The sequence below is a fragment of the Penicillium solitum genome, assembly GCF_028829755.1.
Source record: "Penicillium solitum strain IBT 25940 chromosome Unknown utg000009l_segment0_segment0, whole genome shotgun sequence".
NCBI lineage: Eukaryota > Fungi > Ascomycota > Eurotiomycetes > Eurotiales > Aspergillaceae > Penicillium > Penicillium solitum.
In genome coordinates, this window is record NW_027072128.1 from 3,894,388 (window position 1) to 3,910,967 (window position 16,580).

Here is a 16,580-nt window from a genome sequence, read left to right on the forward strand (position 1 = left end):
CACGTGAGATATCTTGGCAACCAAAGGTCTATGCTCGGGACTTTAAGCTATTGTTTTACCCGCATTGGACAAAGGGGGATGTGATATGTTGTATGATTATCACACTTTTTTTTTGGGATGAAATTTGCTTGCCTTCAAACAAATGAAGCAAAAGTGAAAGGGGAATGTTTATCCCCTCAAATAAAAGCCCTGCTCACTTCATGATGTCGCCGACGTTGAGAAGCGGAAGAAAGATCCGCTACAGCAACACCCCAAAGTACACTAGAGCCCAAAAAGAATTTGAGGGATACTCTTGTGTGAAGCAGAGTCTGAATCTATATGCATACCAGTTTTGACCAGGGTGTTCAAGTGCCTACTGAGGTTCCGAACCGCCGAGCCTTCCTTTTGGAGGGCAAATATATAAATCGATAAGCGATATATAACCAAAGGGACTACACATGATGTATGTGCATGATCTAACAGAAAATACCAGAAGCCAAGAACCACCGAGTGGGCTGCACGTCTTGCATTTTTGCGAGTGACTGGAAAATTATACCGATCTAAACCTGCCACTTGAGTATTACAACTTTCGAGGCAAGGTAAACACAGATGAGTGTGATGTATAAGATAGAAGAAGTACCTGAGTCTTCAGTTTCATCTCCCCACACTTAGGGCACTTAGGGCGTGGTGTTCCGTGGGTCTGCTGACCTTATTTCCATTTAAGTTAATCAGAGTTAGGACACTTTGAATTTCAAGGTTACCTACCTAGGTACATATGTACCTAGGTATGAGCATAAATCCCTGATCGGCTTCTCTTACCAACCGGTCACACATACACCCTTAAGTCACATATCACATACTCAGAAAAAGTGGCTGCAATGGAATTCTCAACTAGTCACATTCCATTCCTATCGGGAAGCACCCACGACAAACTAGCAGTTTAGCTTGGTTTTTTTGTACAATGTGATGTGCTAGACATCGATTGACTATTGGCTGACATGCAGGTAGAGGCAGGGAACTACACCTCTTGTGGGGAAAGATCAGCGCCATTTATTCATATTCTCATTTCCACCTGGCCACCTTCATATCATGAGACAGAGACTACGGCGTGACAGAAAAATGGACTTCCCCGGAAAATAAATAGCCAATGGATACCCCTGGTCTAGAGTCACTCGCTATCTATTTCCCCATCTTGAGTGGTATTTCGGGGTGGGATTCCTTAATTTGCTTTTCTTCCAGCTGCAGTTACAGGGTCATTGACTCCATCCCTTTCGTGTCATGCGCACGCCTGCATTATCCGATCGAGTCTATTGTCGGAATCGCCCAGGTGGCTATACATAAAACCATGTTTCCCCGGCTCACGTTTTCCATGCTTCTCTAGCCAGTGACTCGCAAGCACCCGTCTTGCTGACTTACCCCCTCATTGATCCAGGGTCAAGATGTATTATTCTTCTGTGATCAAGTATTTTTCTTTGGTAGCCTGTGCCAATGCACAGCTACTAAAGATCCCCGCTGTGGATGATATAGTCAGTTCTGCCATGCTCCCCTTTGAGCAGTATACGTCCTTCGGTCTAGCTCCAACGAAAATCGCCTCGGCTGCTGTAAGCTTTGGAACCAAGGCCGCCGTGAACGCCGAATCTGCCGTTGCAGCAGTGGCAGCAGCAGACTCTGGGTACTGGCTAGCAGATATCGCTCACCAAGGAGTCGCAGCCTTCAACCCGAACCCTTCTGGTTACCAAGTCTTCCGAAACGTGAAAGACTACGGAGCTAAAGGTGAGCATTCAGGATTATAATACCCCCGAGAAGTACTAAAGTAACTATAGGTGATGGTGTGACCGACGACACGGCCGCCATTAATGCGGCCATAAGCGCCGGTGGTCGTTTTGGCCCAGCAAGCAGACAATCTTCCACCACGACTCCCGCGATAGTCTACTTCCCATCTGGAACGTACATAATCTCAACATCGATCATTGATTACTATTTCACCCAGCTGATTGGCAACCCGAATGCAATGCCCGTCATAAAAGCAACCGCGGGTTTTGTCGGACTAGGGATGATTGACGGTGACCAATACCAGAACGATGGTAACCAGGGCTGGACGTCGACGAATGTTTTCTTCAGACAGATTCGCAATTTGAAATTGGACTTAACTTCAATCCCTGCCGGTACTGCTGCGACTGGTATTCATTGGCCGACTGGCCAAGCTTCCAGCATCGAGAATGTTGTCATTGCTATGAGTTCTGCTTCTGGAACGCAGCACCAGGGTATCTTCATTGAAAATGGTATGTTGGTACTCGTATTTATTTTCGGTCTATACTAACGCAATACAAGGTTCTGGTGGCTGGCTGACCGATGTGGTAATAACTGGTGGTCTCTATGGTGCCAATATTGGCAACCAGCAATTCACAATGCGGAACTTGGCCATTTCGCATGCAGTGACGGCAATTTCACAGATCTGGAACTGGGGTTGGACTTACCAAGGTCTGTCGTTGTCTAATTGCACAACTGCTATTTCAATCAGCAACGGTGGTGCCGGTGCCCAGCTTGTTGGCTCGGTTAATATCCTTGATAGCACCATTCAGAACTGCCCTACCTTTGTCGATACCGCCTGGCAGACCTCGACACTATCGACTGGCAGTCTCATTCTGGAGAACATAATTCTAAAGAACGTCCCGGTTGCAGTCAAAGGCGTCAGCGGTACTGTCCTTGCTGGGTCGTCGGGTTCTACGACCATTGGCGCTTGGGGACAAGGCCACAAGTATACTCCAAACGGACCGACCAACTTCCAGGGATCTTTCACTGCGCCGACCCGCCCGAGCGCCTTGCTTGCTAGTGGATCGAACAGGTATTTTACCAAGTCCAAGCCTCAGTATGCGCAATCACCGGTATCTTCGTTTGTCAGCATTCGAAGCGCAGGCGCTAAAGGAGATGGTTCAACCGATGACACAACAGCCATCCAATCCGCATTGACATCTGCCGCACCTGCAGGTAAAATCGTGTTCTTCGATCAAGGAACGTACAAAGTTACCCGCACTCTTTACGTCCCGCCAGGCTCTCGGATTGTCGGCGAGGCATATTCTGTCATCATGGCCACTGGCAGTGTATGGTCGAGCATTACCAATCCAATCCCCGTCATCCAAATTGGAAGATCTGGAGAATCCGGGTTCGTTGAATGGTCCGACATGATAGTGAGCACCTCGGGCTCCACGCCGGGCGCTGTACTCATTGAGTGGAACTTGGCAGCGACATCGGGTTCTGGAATGTGGGATGTTCACACTCGAATTGGGGGCTTCCAAGGATCTCAGCAGCAGGTTGCTCAGTGCCCAACGACTGCAGCTGTCTCTGCGGCCTGTCAGGTTGCTTACATGTCCATGCACATTACTAAGGTCGCTAGTGGTGTTTACTTGGAGAATGTATGGCTTTGGACTGCCGACCACGACCTCGAAAGCCCAACTAATACCCAGATCTCGGTGTACACCGGTCGTGGTCTCTTGATAGAAGGAAAGAATATCTGGCTGTAAGTAACAGAGAGCCCCTATCATGCTCTCTCATAACTAACATTGGCGCAAGATACGGAACGGGATCCGAGCATCACTCGCTGTACCAGTATCAGTTCTCAGGCGCAAGTTCGATCGTGGGAGGTTTCATGCAGACAGAAACTCCGTAAGTGATCCTACATGATACTACTCCGTGTCACCTGTTCTAACCAATTCCACACAGATACTATCAGCCAAATCCCAACGCAGCCAATGGCCCATACACTACCAACTCGACTCTCAATGACCCCGACTATAGTAGCTGTCTCGGTGGAAACTGCAACTCTCTTGGTCTCCGGATCCTCAATACCAAGGATGTGAACATCTACGGGGCTGGGCTATACAGCTTCTTCAACCACTACAATACCACTTGCTCCACATTCCCCCTTCCGGAGAACTGCCAAAGTATGATCTTCAGTATTGAGGGTAGTACAAGTGGACTGGTGGTATATGGGCTAAACACTGTTGGAACAAGTTATATGATTGTGAAGGATGGTACTGCGCTGGCGACGGTTGCCGACAATCTGGCTACCTATGCTGCTACTATTGCGTACTTCACTTTCTAGAGATTCATAGTTTTTATGGAAGGGGAAAGGTCTCGAGTGTCAGAAATTATCCGGTACATATGTCGATTCTATGCAAGTTCCAAATTCAAGATCTGTATGAACTACGTTAAGTGGGTCGGTCTAGTACCTATGGGTAGAACCCTGTAGTCTTGTTGCTTGAAGCTGATGGACTTGTTATCATTTATGTGGTCCGTCGCTAATCCAATTAGATCAAATAGAAGACATTCTGGTTCATGCATGAATCATTAAATTCATGAATTCTTTAATTATTTCAATAGCTCATCCTTGGTCATTGTGTTTGACCACATCATTGCATATCGCTTTATCTCTTTCATTAACACGAGCACAAAGTTCAGTAAACATCCGCTCTACCTCATCCAACTGCTCTTTCTCTTGTGCCTTCCACTCAGCTGATTGGATTCGATCAGGTGTCGAACAGAAATCCGTCTCCACCCACCCACCCAGATATAGTAGCCAGCCGCCAGCCGATTTTCTAATAGGAAACAAATTGTTTGGCTTGACTTTATATTCAACACCTTTGACGTACAATAATCGGACATAGTCAAGCAATTCTCGCTTCATCTGAAGCAATGAATCAAGATCAAGGACTGGCTCGTTGACACGCCGCCTAAGTGGTTTCCAGTGAACCTTCGGCGAGCCCAGCACAAGGATACCAGACTGGAAATCAGCGCTTATGATGCGAGGGTGGCCGATCGGGGAGGGAATCTGAGAAATAATGGATAGAACAGTGTATTCACGACGTAGCGCGGCAAAGCTGTCGGGATGGAACTGGTGGAAGATCATTAGGGATTAATTAGGATCGTAGAATGAGCCGAGAGGTGACTAACCTCGCAAACAATCCCACTTTCGTATTTTGTGCCTAGACTTGCAGATTTCTTGACACTTCGTCCGCCGGTAGAGGTCTGGAGGACCGTCTATTTTCTTGCGTTATCGGGACGCCGAGATGTGGATTTATGGGGTGGGCGATCCTGTCGCTTTTGCTTTGGTCGTGGTAGATTTTGCTGTGTTGCAGCCATGCCTAGTGGCTGCTGGTCCTCTGTGGATGTTGTTTGCATTATAACAACGACAATAAAGTAGTGTAGGGCGATAGACGAGGGATGGTGGTGGTGAGTGAAGGGGGTTTCTTCGGGATTGGGATTGGATTATTGCGCGACGCGGGTACTTGCATTGATATTATCGATTTCCACCTCACAAGTCCTGATGAACTCTCTTTAATACTCTAAATATGAAATCTGTACATCCATTGGAGAAAAGCCTAAATAGTCTAAAAAACCAAAATGTGTCTGTACACACATTTGAGAAACACCGAGGGTAAATAGCTGCGGATATGAATCCGGGGTTCATAGATGAGGGGTCGGATACCCCAGAAAAAAACACATAAAGGTGCCTAACATACATTTACACACCTCATCTTAATCTCAACCTCATATCATGGCGAAATCAACTAACGACGCAGTCATCTCGTTCGATTCCCTTCCACTAGACCCAACAGGTCCACGAGGAAATGCCTGGGGTCGATTTGGAAAAGATGACCAGCTCGGGACATTGAACCTGCTCACTCCCGAGCGGGTTGTCGCAGCCGCAAAGGAAATCCAAACTGGCGTGCGAATCTCGCTTGACTGGCCGTTGAGCATGCCTTCGCATCCTAGCTTCAATCGGGATCCATTTCACCAGGAGCTTATTCTTCGGAATCCGAATTGTGTTTATGATGATATCTTAACATTCAATAGCCAGGGGTCTACCCAATGGGATGGTTTTAGACACTACGGTATGTTATTGTGTGTCTATATATTGTGTTTGAGGTTATTGCTTACTGGCTGGTGGTTCTATTTAGCAAACCAGAAATCCCGGCAGTTCTATAACGGACATACCACAGAAGAGATAGAGAGCTCGGATATAATTGGAATTCACTGTATGAACCGGCTCTACGATACACGGCTAACCCCGCGCTAACCTTAAACCCTCATATAGCCATATGCGAACACGGTGGAATAACAGGCCGCGGTGTTCTCCTCGACTACGCAGAATGGGCTACCACAAACTCAATCTCCATCTCCGCCCTCAACTCTGAGGCCATCACCCTCGAGAACCTGAAGCGAGTAGTTAAAGATCACAACCTCAATTTCCAAAAGGGTGATATTCTATTCATCCGCAGCGGTTTCACGGCCGCATACAACAAGCTGGACAACCAACAGCGAAAGGACCTGGCACTCCGACCATCGCCAGATTTTAGCGGTGTTGAAGCGACAGAGGCTATGGTGCGATGGTTATGGGAACATCAGTTCTCTGCTGTCGCTGGTGATGCACCGAGCTTTGAACGTGCGCCTATTAGAGGAGCCCATGCGGATCCGAATTTCAATTTGCATGAGTGGGTGCTGGCAGGTTGGGGAACTCCTATTGGGGAGATGTTTGATTTGGAGAAGTTATCGGAGCATTGCAAGGGTATTGGACGTTATAGCTTTTTCTTGTCCAGTATGCCTTTGAAGGTGGGTTTCTCGTGATTATTGGCTGCGTTGGCATTGTGCTAATTAAGACTCGGTCTAGGTTATCGGCGGTGTGGCTAGCCCGCCTAATGCGTTTGCTATTTTCTAAATTTATTTTCTATCTACTGAAATCAACAAATAATTCGAGAGATCTTTTACTCCACCGTGTCCACAGAAATGTTGGCGGCATTGTGCCGCCGAATGTTCCGCCGGGTGGAGAAGGACAACGACATCGCAAAGGAGATGGGACTGATATGTTGCACGGTGGGAAAGTTGAATCCGGGCCGCCGGTCAACGATCCAAAGGTATATAAAGTCTACATAGATCCTTCCCCAACCCCTCAATTATCCAAACCAACAATTCTCAAACCATCTTCCCCTCTATAAACCATATTCCCCTCTATACGCATCTTCAACACACATCTCTCCCTTTCTCGCCACCATGATCGAAGTTCCTAAGGCCAGCTCCCTCAAAGACCTTTTCAGTCTGAAAGGCAAGGTCGTGGTCGTCACCGGTGCCTCCGGCGCTCGAGGAATCGGCCTCGAAGCAGCCCGCGGCTGTGCCGAAATGGGTGCCGACGTTGCAATCACATACTTCTCGCGAGGCGAGGGAGCCGAAGCAAACGCCAAGGCCCTACAGGAGGAGTACGGTGTCAAAGCCAAGGCCTACAAATGCGACACATCGAAATGGACTGAAGTGCAAGAGCTGGTCGCGAACGTGATCACCGAGTTCGGCAAGATCGACTCTTTCATCGCGAACGCTGGCCGCACCGCCGATGCTGGTGTTCTCGATGGCTCCGTTGAAGACTGGGAGAACATTATCCAGGCCGATCTTAACTCCGTCTTTTACTGTGCCAAGGCTGTTGGCCCTCATTTCAAGGAACACGGCAAGGGAAGCTTTGTGATTACTGCTTCGATGTCCGGCCACATTGTCAATTACCCCCAGGAGCAGACTTCATACAATGTTGCTAAGGCTGGGTGTATTCACATGGCTCGCTCGTTGGCCAACGAGTGGAGGGACTTTGCTCGCGTTAACAGTATCTCGCCTGGATACGTTAATACTGGATTGGGTGACTTTGTGCCTGCAGAGATTCAGGATGGTTGGAATAAGTTGATTCCTATGGGTCGCCAGAGTGATCCTAAGGAGTTGAAGGCGGCATATGTGTACTTTGCTAGTGATGCTAGCACTTACACTACTGGTGCGGATCTGCGGATTGATGGAGGTTACATTTGTCGGTAAAGAGGGACAGCTTTGAAGATATACAGAAGCTGTTGTGTGATCTCTTTTTTATTTAAAAGGTACAATAAACAAGTCTTAAAGAAAAGACTACCTTTCTGAAACGGGTTTGAGAAGTAGAAGGAATGTAGACACCTCTTTGGCTCTTTGGTAGCACAAGATGCAAGTTCCATGACCATCATGTACACTCACACTACATTGTCACAGAGTCAAAGTCCCCCCATCAATAACGATATCAGCACCAGTAATGTACCGTCCTGCACGCTGACTACAAAAAAGAATAATAGCCCCGGTAATCTCCTCAGGATCCCCCATCCGGCCCATCGGACAACGAGAATCCCAAATCTTCCTAACATCCGCCAAACTATCCCCAGCATTAAGAATGGTATCCATATACCCGGGACTAATACTATTAACTCTGATCCCATGAACAGCCCACTCAGCAGCCAGATTGCGAGTCAGATGCGCAACCCCAGCCTTGCTCGCATTGTAAGCGGCCTGCGGCTGCGGGAAATTGGTATAATGGGCCGACATCGAAGCAGTGAACAAGATACACCCGCCTTTACCTGAGGATTCCATGCGCTTTGCTGCTGCTTGCGCGCAGAAGAAAGATCCGTTCAGGTTGACGTCTATCACTTTGTTGAACTGGTCGGGTGTTACTGTGAGGGATGGTTGGCAACCGGGGATCCCAGCGAAGCAGCAGAGGATGTCGATGCCTTCCATTGTTTTGTTTGCCTGCTCGAATGCGGCTTCGATTGACTCGATTGATGTCACGTCCAAGGGAACTTTTGTTATATTGGCAGAGGGAAAATTCGATGCTAGTGTTTGGATTTCTTCTGATGATGTCTCCAAGGTCCTAGGGAGATCCATGATACATAGTGAAGAAAGACCGTGCTCCAGGAGAGCCTGTGCAGAGATCAGGCCTAGTGCTCCTGCTCCGCCGGTGACTATAGCTTTCCCCTGAACTTGGAATCGTGCTTTCGCTCGTTCATGAGCAGATGTTGAGGGCACTGGAGTGAGGGGGCGAGTGAGCGGACTTGAACCCTCCGACAAGGTCATCATAGGGAGAACTCGGGAAGTCAGTGAAGCTCGCTGGTCCTCACTCGCTCCTGCTGAGGTGTTGGTAGACATATTGATTCTGTGATGCTGAATTCCAAGATAACTTGGTGCTTAACTATGTAGAGATTAATGTAATAAATCCGTTATCAGGGCAAGACAGTTCACACTGGACGAAGGGAATGCAACAAGAATGGAAACAATGTGGGGTATTCGGATTATGACGATGAATTATAGAAAAGGAAAGGACTTTGACGATCACTGCAAGCAGCGAGTTTGAAGCATGGAGCTCAAAAGTATTCTCATTTTTGGAAGTACGTGCAGATGGTGGGGATAAGCGGATGCGAGGCGGGACACTTCCGCCAAAGCGGGGGATTCGGGGATTTCGCTGGCATCGAGCGGAGACATCGAGACATCCATCGGAGTGGGCCGATCCGACCCCGTTTTGATGCAATGGGCACTCGGGCAGTATGGCACAATTTCTTATTTTGATCTATCACCAAGGATTACCCTCTGTAGATACTGATGCTCCAATGTGTTATACTGCTTCGCCCAGTTTATAGGGCGACAGTCTTGAGAATGACATCCGTCATCGCCAACAATTTCTCCTCTTCGAGTCTGCGGCCAACCAGTTGCAGACTAACCGGCATGCCATGTACGGAGTCGGCAGAGTCTAGTTCTGTTAGTGTTTGAACACGTCAAGTCTTCAAGGATGGGCCACTGACAATCTTTTTGAATCTTCCCGTCCATGTCACTCAGCGCCTGATGGTCGGTATATGGTGTATCAATAGCTTTATCGGTCGCTACACCACAGGGGAACGAAACGGCCGGATAATCAAGCAGGTTGAAAACACATGTATACCCGGCGTAAGCGAATTTGCCATTCTCGACACTGCTGTATGGCGTCGTAGGGCCTACAGGAACCGGTTAATAAAGCACACTACCTCACTGAATTAGGCGGACTTACCTAGAAGCGCATCAATACCAGCCTCATTCCATCGATCCAGATAAGATTTGCAGAGAGCGTTGCGCTTAACATGAATCTGCCATAGATCGTATACGCTTATTTCCGTTGCGTCCTCATACGGTTTCATTTCCGGGCGGAACGGTTCCCCTGTTGGCTCGAGCAGATCCCGTACAGACTTGCCTCCATCTGCAAGGAACAAGCGCCCGAGTACAATGAGCATTTCCATGTGCTCGGTCGAAGGCCAGGTGACAATCTCGTGACCAGCTGCCTTTAACTTCTCAACGGTCTCCTTGAGCGCACGAGCGACAGGAGGCGTTGGGGAAACGAATCCGTCATTCCAGAGGACACCGATTTTAAGAGTCTTCTTCAATTCCACAAACCGCCAGGGGATGGGGAGACATTTTGGGTCACGGATCCAGGGTTGCAGACCGAGAATGGTGGTAGACCAGAGCACGATTTCTTCCAGGGTCTTGGCTATCGGACCGCTAACGCCAATTATGGATTCTTGGCCTTCCAGACAGGCGCGTGAACGGAAGTTGGGGAAGCGCCCGGCGGAGGCGCGGATGGTGAAGGTGCCGGTACAGGCAGCTGGCATACGGAGGGAGCCACCTAGCAGAAAAGTTAGCATTGTTCTTTGTGATAAAGTTTCCGCACTGATACGTACCAATATCACTGCCGACACCAAGTCGACTACCACCGAATGCAATCAAGGCAGATTCTCCGCCAGATGAACCCCCGGTGGTGAGATTGCGATTCTGTGGGTTGACCGTACGCCCGAAAAGATTGTTCACAGACTCTGAGATCATCATGGCCGTTGGCACATTGGTCTTGCAGTAGAGCACCGCGCCGGCTTCAAGGAGGAGATCAACGATCGTGCTATTGTAGGTAGCTGGTTTATTAACCAGGGACGTGAACCCAATAGTTGAATCATGGCCGATATAGTTGAAGTTATCTTTGAGAGAGATAGGTAGGCCATGGAAAGGACCTTTTGTCTTTCCGGTTTGTTGGAAGTAGACATCGAGTTCCTTAGCCTGCGCGATGGCTTTGTCAAAGAAGATTTCCGACAAACAGTTTGTCTAGGCCAACATTAGGCGTTGTTCATGCTTTATTTGGGAGGGAAAATACTAATTGTTGTGCTACCGCCGCAGCCTTGCAGAACGCCTTGGTCACCTCCTCCGACGTCCATGAACCCGAAGATAGATGGGATAGGATAGTCAGGGCAGAAATTGAGGTGATCTCCAATTCGCGCTCAGTGAAAAATCCAGATTCCCGAGGAAAAGTGGTCACATCCAACTGATCTTCAGGAGGAAAAATGGCAGCAGGAATCACCCATTCTGCTGGAATTGAATCCTTGAGTGCCTGCCGTTTTGTGGCCGCAATTGATTCCCACGACATGATGATAGGTACAGTAATAAAGTGGATAGAGAAATACTAATACATACTTATAACTACCGAAGTATAGCCTTTTATATTCCGGATGCCGGTCCAATGTCGGTATATCGGAGTTTACATCGGACCATAACACAAAACACGTGCATGGCGTGATTAGCTAGCTCGTCGGTAAATATGAATCCAGCAATCAACTGCCGATAACGAGGGGTAAGTGAGACACAGACTAATATTTCCCCTTTCGGACAGTCATGGTTTTTTCTTGCCTCCAGGGTTGTGTCTAGTCCTGATAACTCCCACTGTTATGACTGGAAGAAAGAGGTGTCGATAAGACAGGCATCGGGATGTTCTCTCCTTCTGATGCCTCTGCTACTTTGCCCATTACCTCGATCAAGCTAACTTGATATCAAGGTATACGGTTGTTAGGGTTTACGCAAGTCACTTCCGGCCTGGAACGGTAAAGTGGATCTAGTCTAGATCTTGGTCGTGCATGGTACCGTCTGATACTCTGAACACCTTGGTACATACACAATACGAGTATTGAAGGGCCTATTTGGTTCACGATTCATACATACCCAAGTCTTTCTCGTTGGCAGATGTTTGCTACGCGGCGGATTTCGGAGGAATTTTTCTTTTCTTCTCACTTGATTCTCGAGTCCAGCATTCTTGCGTACCCGAGAGAACCGCAGTTTCATGTGGCAATATCACGAGCAGTGTGGATGGGGCTGATTGCATTTCACCTTGGCTGAGTGATAATACCTCACCGGTGTTCGTCTTCGTCCTAATCGCTAGCCCCGGGAAACGGAATACGAATGATTGATTGCGGAAATCCAACTTCACGTATTCACCAAATTTTAGGGAGAAAGGCAGCAGCGATTGTTGATGATCGCGCTGCGGTGAAGATATGCGATAGGGAAGAGGGATGCAATTGGCATAGTTCGACCTTCACATGCATATAGTACCTACCAGTGGACCTCCAGAGTAATCATCTAAGCTTGATACGTGAACTACAGAGTTGATCTTCTTCCCGGGGTAACCCCAGATGGGATAGTTGGACCCACTATCTCTAAGCGAGGTCCATTACGGAGCATATGCAGATTAATTTCCCGACGACCAACCAGAATCCCAGCAGATATCATCGTCACCTGCTGGGGCAATCGCGCCTTCTGACACCTTATCTAGACACAAGGATAGGATACATTATCTAGACTTTAATAGAACATAACTCGAATGCCAAGTATGTACTACTAAATAAGGGCTCGTGATTATTATCTAGGCCCTGCTCAATATATATATTCCTTGTTACCCTAGGCAATACATTACATTTGCATAACTACTCTACTTCTTTCACATAATTTCTTTTCAATTGGAAAGCACCATGGAAGACCATAAACCAGATCCGGATATGGGAGAGGAGAAGGATGTGCTTAAAGCCCACGTGGCAGAGCTTTTTGATTATCAGAACGAGAAAGAATTGATGCGCAAAATCGACTGGCAGTATGAGATATTGTTCATTACTATGTATTAGTCGTGCAGAGTTCAACTAACATGGAATTTCTTTATTTTAGCATCCTTCCTGTCATGTTCACTGCCTACATGCTCCAATTTCTCGACAAGACTGCGCTAGGATATACTGCAATCTTTGGAATTCAGAAATCATTAGTATGTATTTCTGATCACGTCAGCGGTTAACTGCTGACGGCGAGAAAACAGCATCTTGTTGGTGATGAGTATTCATGGGCCTCTAGTGCATTCTACTTTGGTTTCTTGGTGGCATCCTACCCGGTATCCTTATGCTTCGTCAAACTTCCAATCGCAAAGTTCCTCTCCGTTTCCTTGTACGCTGTCCAACTTCTCTCTCCTTTACCTCATATTTGAAGCTCACAATGAACTCTATAGCATTATATGGGCTGTTGTCCTAGCGTGCCATGGCGCCACATCCAACTTTGCCGGTCTCATATCCCTTCGTGTCCTCCTCGGCGTTTTTGAAAGTACAATTAGCCCGGGTCTATCGCTGCTCACTGGTCTTTGGTACAAACGGTCTGAGCATGCCTCTAGACATGGAATTTGGTTTGCAGGGAACAGTGTGTCGTCCATTTTTGGTGGACTGTTGACGTATGGTATCGGCCATATCAGCAACTCAGTTGAACCGTGGAGGGTACGTTGCCCTGCATCCCCAAACATTACCTGGGCCTAAGCTAATAATGTATAGTGGATATTTATCATATTCGGCATTGTCACCTTTGCATATGGGATTGTCTTCTATTTCTACCTACCAGATAGCCCGCACAACGCCCGCTTCCTTTCCAAAGAGGAAGGAGAGTTCATCCACCAACGTGCCCAGCGGGAATCACATACTACAGTGTCACACAAATGGTCAAAAGGCCAATGTATCGAAGCACTTATCGACCCAAAAACTTGGCTTATTTTCGTGTACTCCATGGCATCCAGCATCCCTAATGGAGGTCTCACAAGTGTAAGATCACCTAGACTGCACTTCGTTAAGCTCTGCTAATTACTCACCCCCTTATACAGTTCGGAAGCATTGTTATTTCTGGGTTTGGATACTCGACTTTTAACACTCTCCTCGTTGGATTACCCACGTCGGTGTTTACTCTCATCTGGGTGGTTCTGGCCACGATCATCGTTACAAAATTCCGCAAATCCCGATGCCTTACCGCTGCTGTTTTATCGCTCATCAGTCTAGCCGGCTCTCTTATGGTCTCTCAGATTGACCCTACCAAGAAAGTAGCTCGATTGGCCGGGATGTGGCTTTTCCCTGCATATTCCGCTGGAATTCCTATTATCCTGAGTATCATTGCCTCTAACGTGGCCGGATACACCAAGAGGACGACGGTGACCGCAGTGATGTTTATTGGCAATTGTGCTGGTAATATCACTGGTCCTTTCCTCTTCTTCTCCAATGAAATGCCCAACTACGGAGTGAGTGCTCTTACTAGGCTTCATGTCTGATAAATAAAAACTAACCATACGCAGAGTGCCTGGATCGGGATTATGATTTCACTGGCTATTGCCTTCGTCGCTATTCTTGGTTTGCGACAGCTATTCCAGTTTCAAAATCAGCAACGCGACCGCCAGCAGAATGTAAAAATAGACCCCGAATCTCGCGAGGAGAGTGAAATTGAGGAGGTTGTTGCGCTCGGTATTGCACTCGATCAGGATGAGACTGACTGGGAGAACCCAAACTTCCGTTATTATTTGTAGTGACTTTGCTTGCACTTTTCAACGCCTTATATATATCCTGAGACGACAAGTTCATTCACATCTAAGCTCAACTTCCTATTAAAGATCCAATGTAGAGCCTATGCTTGGCTTATTTTTCCGTCAATGTATTGCATCTTCCGTAACATGGAGTTTCTGGTATTGTGAAGCAAGAAAACATCTTTGTCAGTCAATGAGCCACACGATAGACAGGATATCATTGTATCTTGTACATGGGCAAGATCTAGATAAGTAAGAGTTCAGATATAGGAGGACAAGTAGGGTATAGGTCGCAGAGATTGGATGGTAGTTGAACGACAAGAGAACATCGCAACTTCCGTGATTTAAATGCATAGTGCCTGTTCAATGTGTAGCACCAAATAAGATAGAAAACCTCTTCATCCGTTGCGTTTCTATGCAGAGCTGTGTCGTGAAGATCCAAGTCGATACAGATTTTACAAGCGGATTTGATAAGGTCGCCGCTCAAAGCAATATCGCGACATGTTTACAAAGAAATACCTAGACGAAGTTAGTTTTGAGGAAAGATTGAACCTAACTACTTTACTAGGAAGCTTACACCACAGATAATAAAGTATAGAAATTTAAGGAATGGTGTTATTAGAAGTGATATTTGATTTAATGCAGCCTAGGGGGCTACTTGATACTGTGTGGTACTCTTCCTTGGCCTATGGACGAGTTTAGGGTTGTCTTCAAGTTTGATCACCGTTGTGAGAAACCTAGAGACGACAGGATTGACATAGACAGTGTAGATGTTAGACTCGTATGCCGATGTCTTGTTGTAAAGGAACGAAAGGCCCATTCGTTTCAATGTAGGTTTTGATATATGTCGAAAGTGATTCGCAATAAACAACCCAAATCTATCACTTTGGATATCCGCGTAGGATCAGCTTTTCTCTTTTCTTTCATGACATATTATTCTAATTTGTCAAAGGTGGAGTACCTTTCAACACCCAGGCGAGAAGTTTAGTGGAAGGAATCCGAGATAATACCTGAATACCCTGGTTGTCTTCTACAAGTTCTCTCGGATTATCAGACAATATCCCAATGGAAGACAAGGCTGATTCGAGCCCCCTACGTCTATCTATAGTGAGACCTTGTCATTTGCGTATCATAGGCTAGATAATATGACATTTAAAGACTCCAAATACCCCACTTGCCGACTCCCGTTTAACTGTAATTTATGCTGCAGCGCCCGGTATTTTGGTATATAACTAGATACTTTCGCCAAAGTGGCAGTGTTATACTGAATTTGGCCGCCCCAAATTCAAGGGCGATGCGCATTGGGTCGATAACCTAGATTTTGGCCTTCGCATTACATGGTTGTCCGAAGTCTGAAGTCCGGAAAAGAACCTTGACTCGGAGGGTTTACAGCCAGCTACGCGAGCCGGGCGAGCATGTGGAATATGCAGATTCCCATGGCATAGAAGAGAAACAAATAGATAAATGAATTTAGTTGAATTAATTTAACGGCGTTATGGCTGAATATATGCATTTAGCTTTAATATGTTACTGGTGGTGGCCACTTGCTTACATGGACCATTCGCTCACCGAATACGTTACAAGGGAAAAGGTTATGTTGAGGCTGAAATGGCAAAATGTTGTGTATTCCATTCGTACCATACGGGTTTCGATTCTTATAAATCTCTCAATTGAGACATTTACCATGATATTATTTTGTAGTGGGAGGCCCCGTGGCTATGGTAGTGGAGCTCTTGGGCTGAGGCCCTTTTACTGTATGAGGGCACGATGTGCATTTCCACGATCCTTTAGTTTCAGGGGCGGTCAGAAGGCTCCATAATGCTATCTCACTCTATGTCGTGCTCAGTTGAGTAGGTAGATCCATAGCCAAAAGAGGAAACCAACCGCTAAGGTACGCACTATGACTTTGTTGATATTCCACAACATAATATAGCCGTTGAGGGTCCCTTAGGGCATGAATCAAACCTATAGCTCCCGAGCCAATCAAACATATACGATCTCATACTTTCATCGCAATCTTCCGCTTGGCAAAAATTTAAGATACGTTCGCAAATCCTACAGGTGGCCAAGTAGCGCCACCGACCTTGTACCTTATTAGGGCTAACACTAACTATTAATGGATTTA

General features: G+C 47.0%; 9 protein-coding genes across 9 annotated transcripts; 4 read left to right on the forward strand and 5 right to left on the reverse strand.

Annotated features, from left to right (window-relative positions):
• Window positions 1-1,418: 1,418 nt before the first annotated feature.
• Window positions 1,419-4,081, forward strand: N7455_012576 (glycoside hydrolase family 55 protein; the record flags this gene model as incomplete). Its single annotated transcript, XM_040952774.2, has 5 exons — window positions 1,419-1,752; window positions 1,803-2,261; window positions 2,311-3,496; window positions 3,550-3,642; window positions 3,700-4,081. The coding sequence occupies 5 exons, from the start codon at window positions 1,419-1,421 to the stop codon at window positions 4,079-4,081; spliced, it is 2,454 nt and encodes an 817-aa protein (XP_040816763.2).
• A 279-nt stretch (window positions 4,082-4,360) lies between these two features.
• On the reverse strand, window positions 4,361-4,885 carry N7455_012577 (uncharacterized protein; the record flags this gene model as incomplete). Its single annotated transcript, XM_040952814.2, has 1 exon — window positions 4,361-4,885. The coding sequence occupies one exon, from the start codon at window positions 4,883-4,885 to the stop codon at window positions 4,361-4,363; it is 525 nt and encodes a 174-aa protein (XP_040816737.2).
• A 648-nt stretch (window positions 4,886-5,533) lies between these two features.
• On the forward strand, window positions 5,534-6,694 carry N7455_012578 (uncharacterized protein; the record flags this gene model as incomplete). Its single annotated transcript, XM_065606920.1, has 4 exons — window positions 5,534-5,870; window positions 5,937-6,014; window positions 6,074-6,588; window positions 6,647-6,694. 4 exons carry the CDS (start codon window positions 5,534-5,536, stop codon window positions 6,692-6,694), a joined length of 978 nt encoding a protein of 325 aa, XP_065460086.1.
• Window positions 6,695-7,026: 332 nt separating this feature from the next.
• Window positions 7,027-7,824, forward strand: N7455_012579 (SDR family oxidoreductase; the record flags this gene model as incomplete). Its single annotated transcript, XM_040952821.2, has 1 exon — window positions 7,027-7,824. The coding sequence occupies one exon, from the start codon at window positions 7,027-7,029 to the stop codon at window positions 7,822-7,824; it is 798 nt and encodes a 265-aa protein (XP_040816993.2).
• Window positions 7,825-8,022: 198 nt separating this feature from the next.
• Window positions 8,023-8,952, reverse strand: N7455_012580 (uncharacterized protein; the record flags this gene model as incomplete). The annotated part of the gene is made up of 1 exon (XM_040952576.2): window positions 8,023-8,952. The coding sequence occupies one exon, from the start codon at window positions 8,950-8,952 to the stop codon at window positions 8,023-8,025; it is 930 nt and encodes a 309-aa protein (XP_040816678.1).
• Window positions 8,953-9,434: 482 nt separating this feature from the next.
• On the reverse strand, window positions 9,435-11,239 carry N7455_012581 (uncharacterized protein; the record flags this gene model as incomplete). Its single annotated transcript, XM_065606921.1, has 5 exons — window positions 9,435-9,550; window positions 9,603-9,791; window positions 9,845-10,453; window positions 10,509-10,920; window positions 10,970-11,239. 5 exons carry the CDS (start codon window positions 11,237-11,239, stop codon window positions 9,435-9,437), a joined length of 1,596 nt encoding a protein of 531 aa, XP_065460087.1.
• Window positions 11,240-12,611: 1,372 nt separating this feature from the next.
• Window positions 12,612-14,458, forward strand: N7455_012582 (uncharacterized protein; the record flags this gene model as incomplete). The annotated part of the gene is made up of 7 exons (XM_040952584.2): window positions 12,612-12,730; window positions 12,802-12,895; window positions 12,947-13,071; window positions 13,133-13,391; window positions 13,446-13,709; window positions 13,769-14,176; window positions 14,231-14,458. The coding sequence occupies 7 exons, from the start codon at window positions 12,612-12,614 to the stop codon at window positions 14,456-14,458; spliced, it is 1,497 nt and encodes a 498-aa protein (XP_040816950.1).
• A 241-nt stretch (window positions 14,459-14,699) lies between these two features.
• On the reverse strand, window positions 14,700-14,958 carry N7455_012583 (uncharacterized protein; the record flags this gene model as incomplete). The annotated part of the gene is made up of 2 exons (XM_065606922.1): window positions 14,700-14,868; window positions 14,915-14,958. The coding sequence occupies 2 exons, from the start codon at window positions 14,956-14,958 to the stop codon at window positions 14,700-14,702; spliced, it is 213 nt and encodes a 70-aa protein (XP_065460088.1).
• A 143-nt stretch (window positions 14,959-15,101) lies between these two features.
• On the reverse strand, window positions 15,102-15,607 carry N7455_012584 (Chitin synthase; the record flags this gene model as incomplete). The annotated part of the gene is given in 3 exon segments (XM_065606923.1): window positions 15,102-15,333; window positions 15,425-15,553; window positions 15,570-15,607. The coding sequence occupies 3 exon segments, from the start codon at window positions 15,605-15,607 to the stop codon at window positions 15,102-15,104; spliced, it is 399 nt and encodes a 132-aa protein (XP_065460089.1).
• Between the last annotated feature and the right edge of the window lie 973 nt (window positions 15,608-16,580).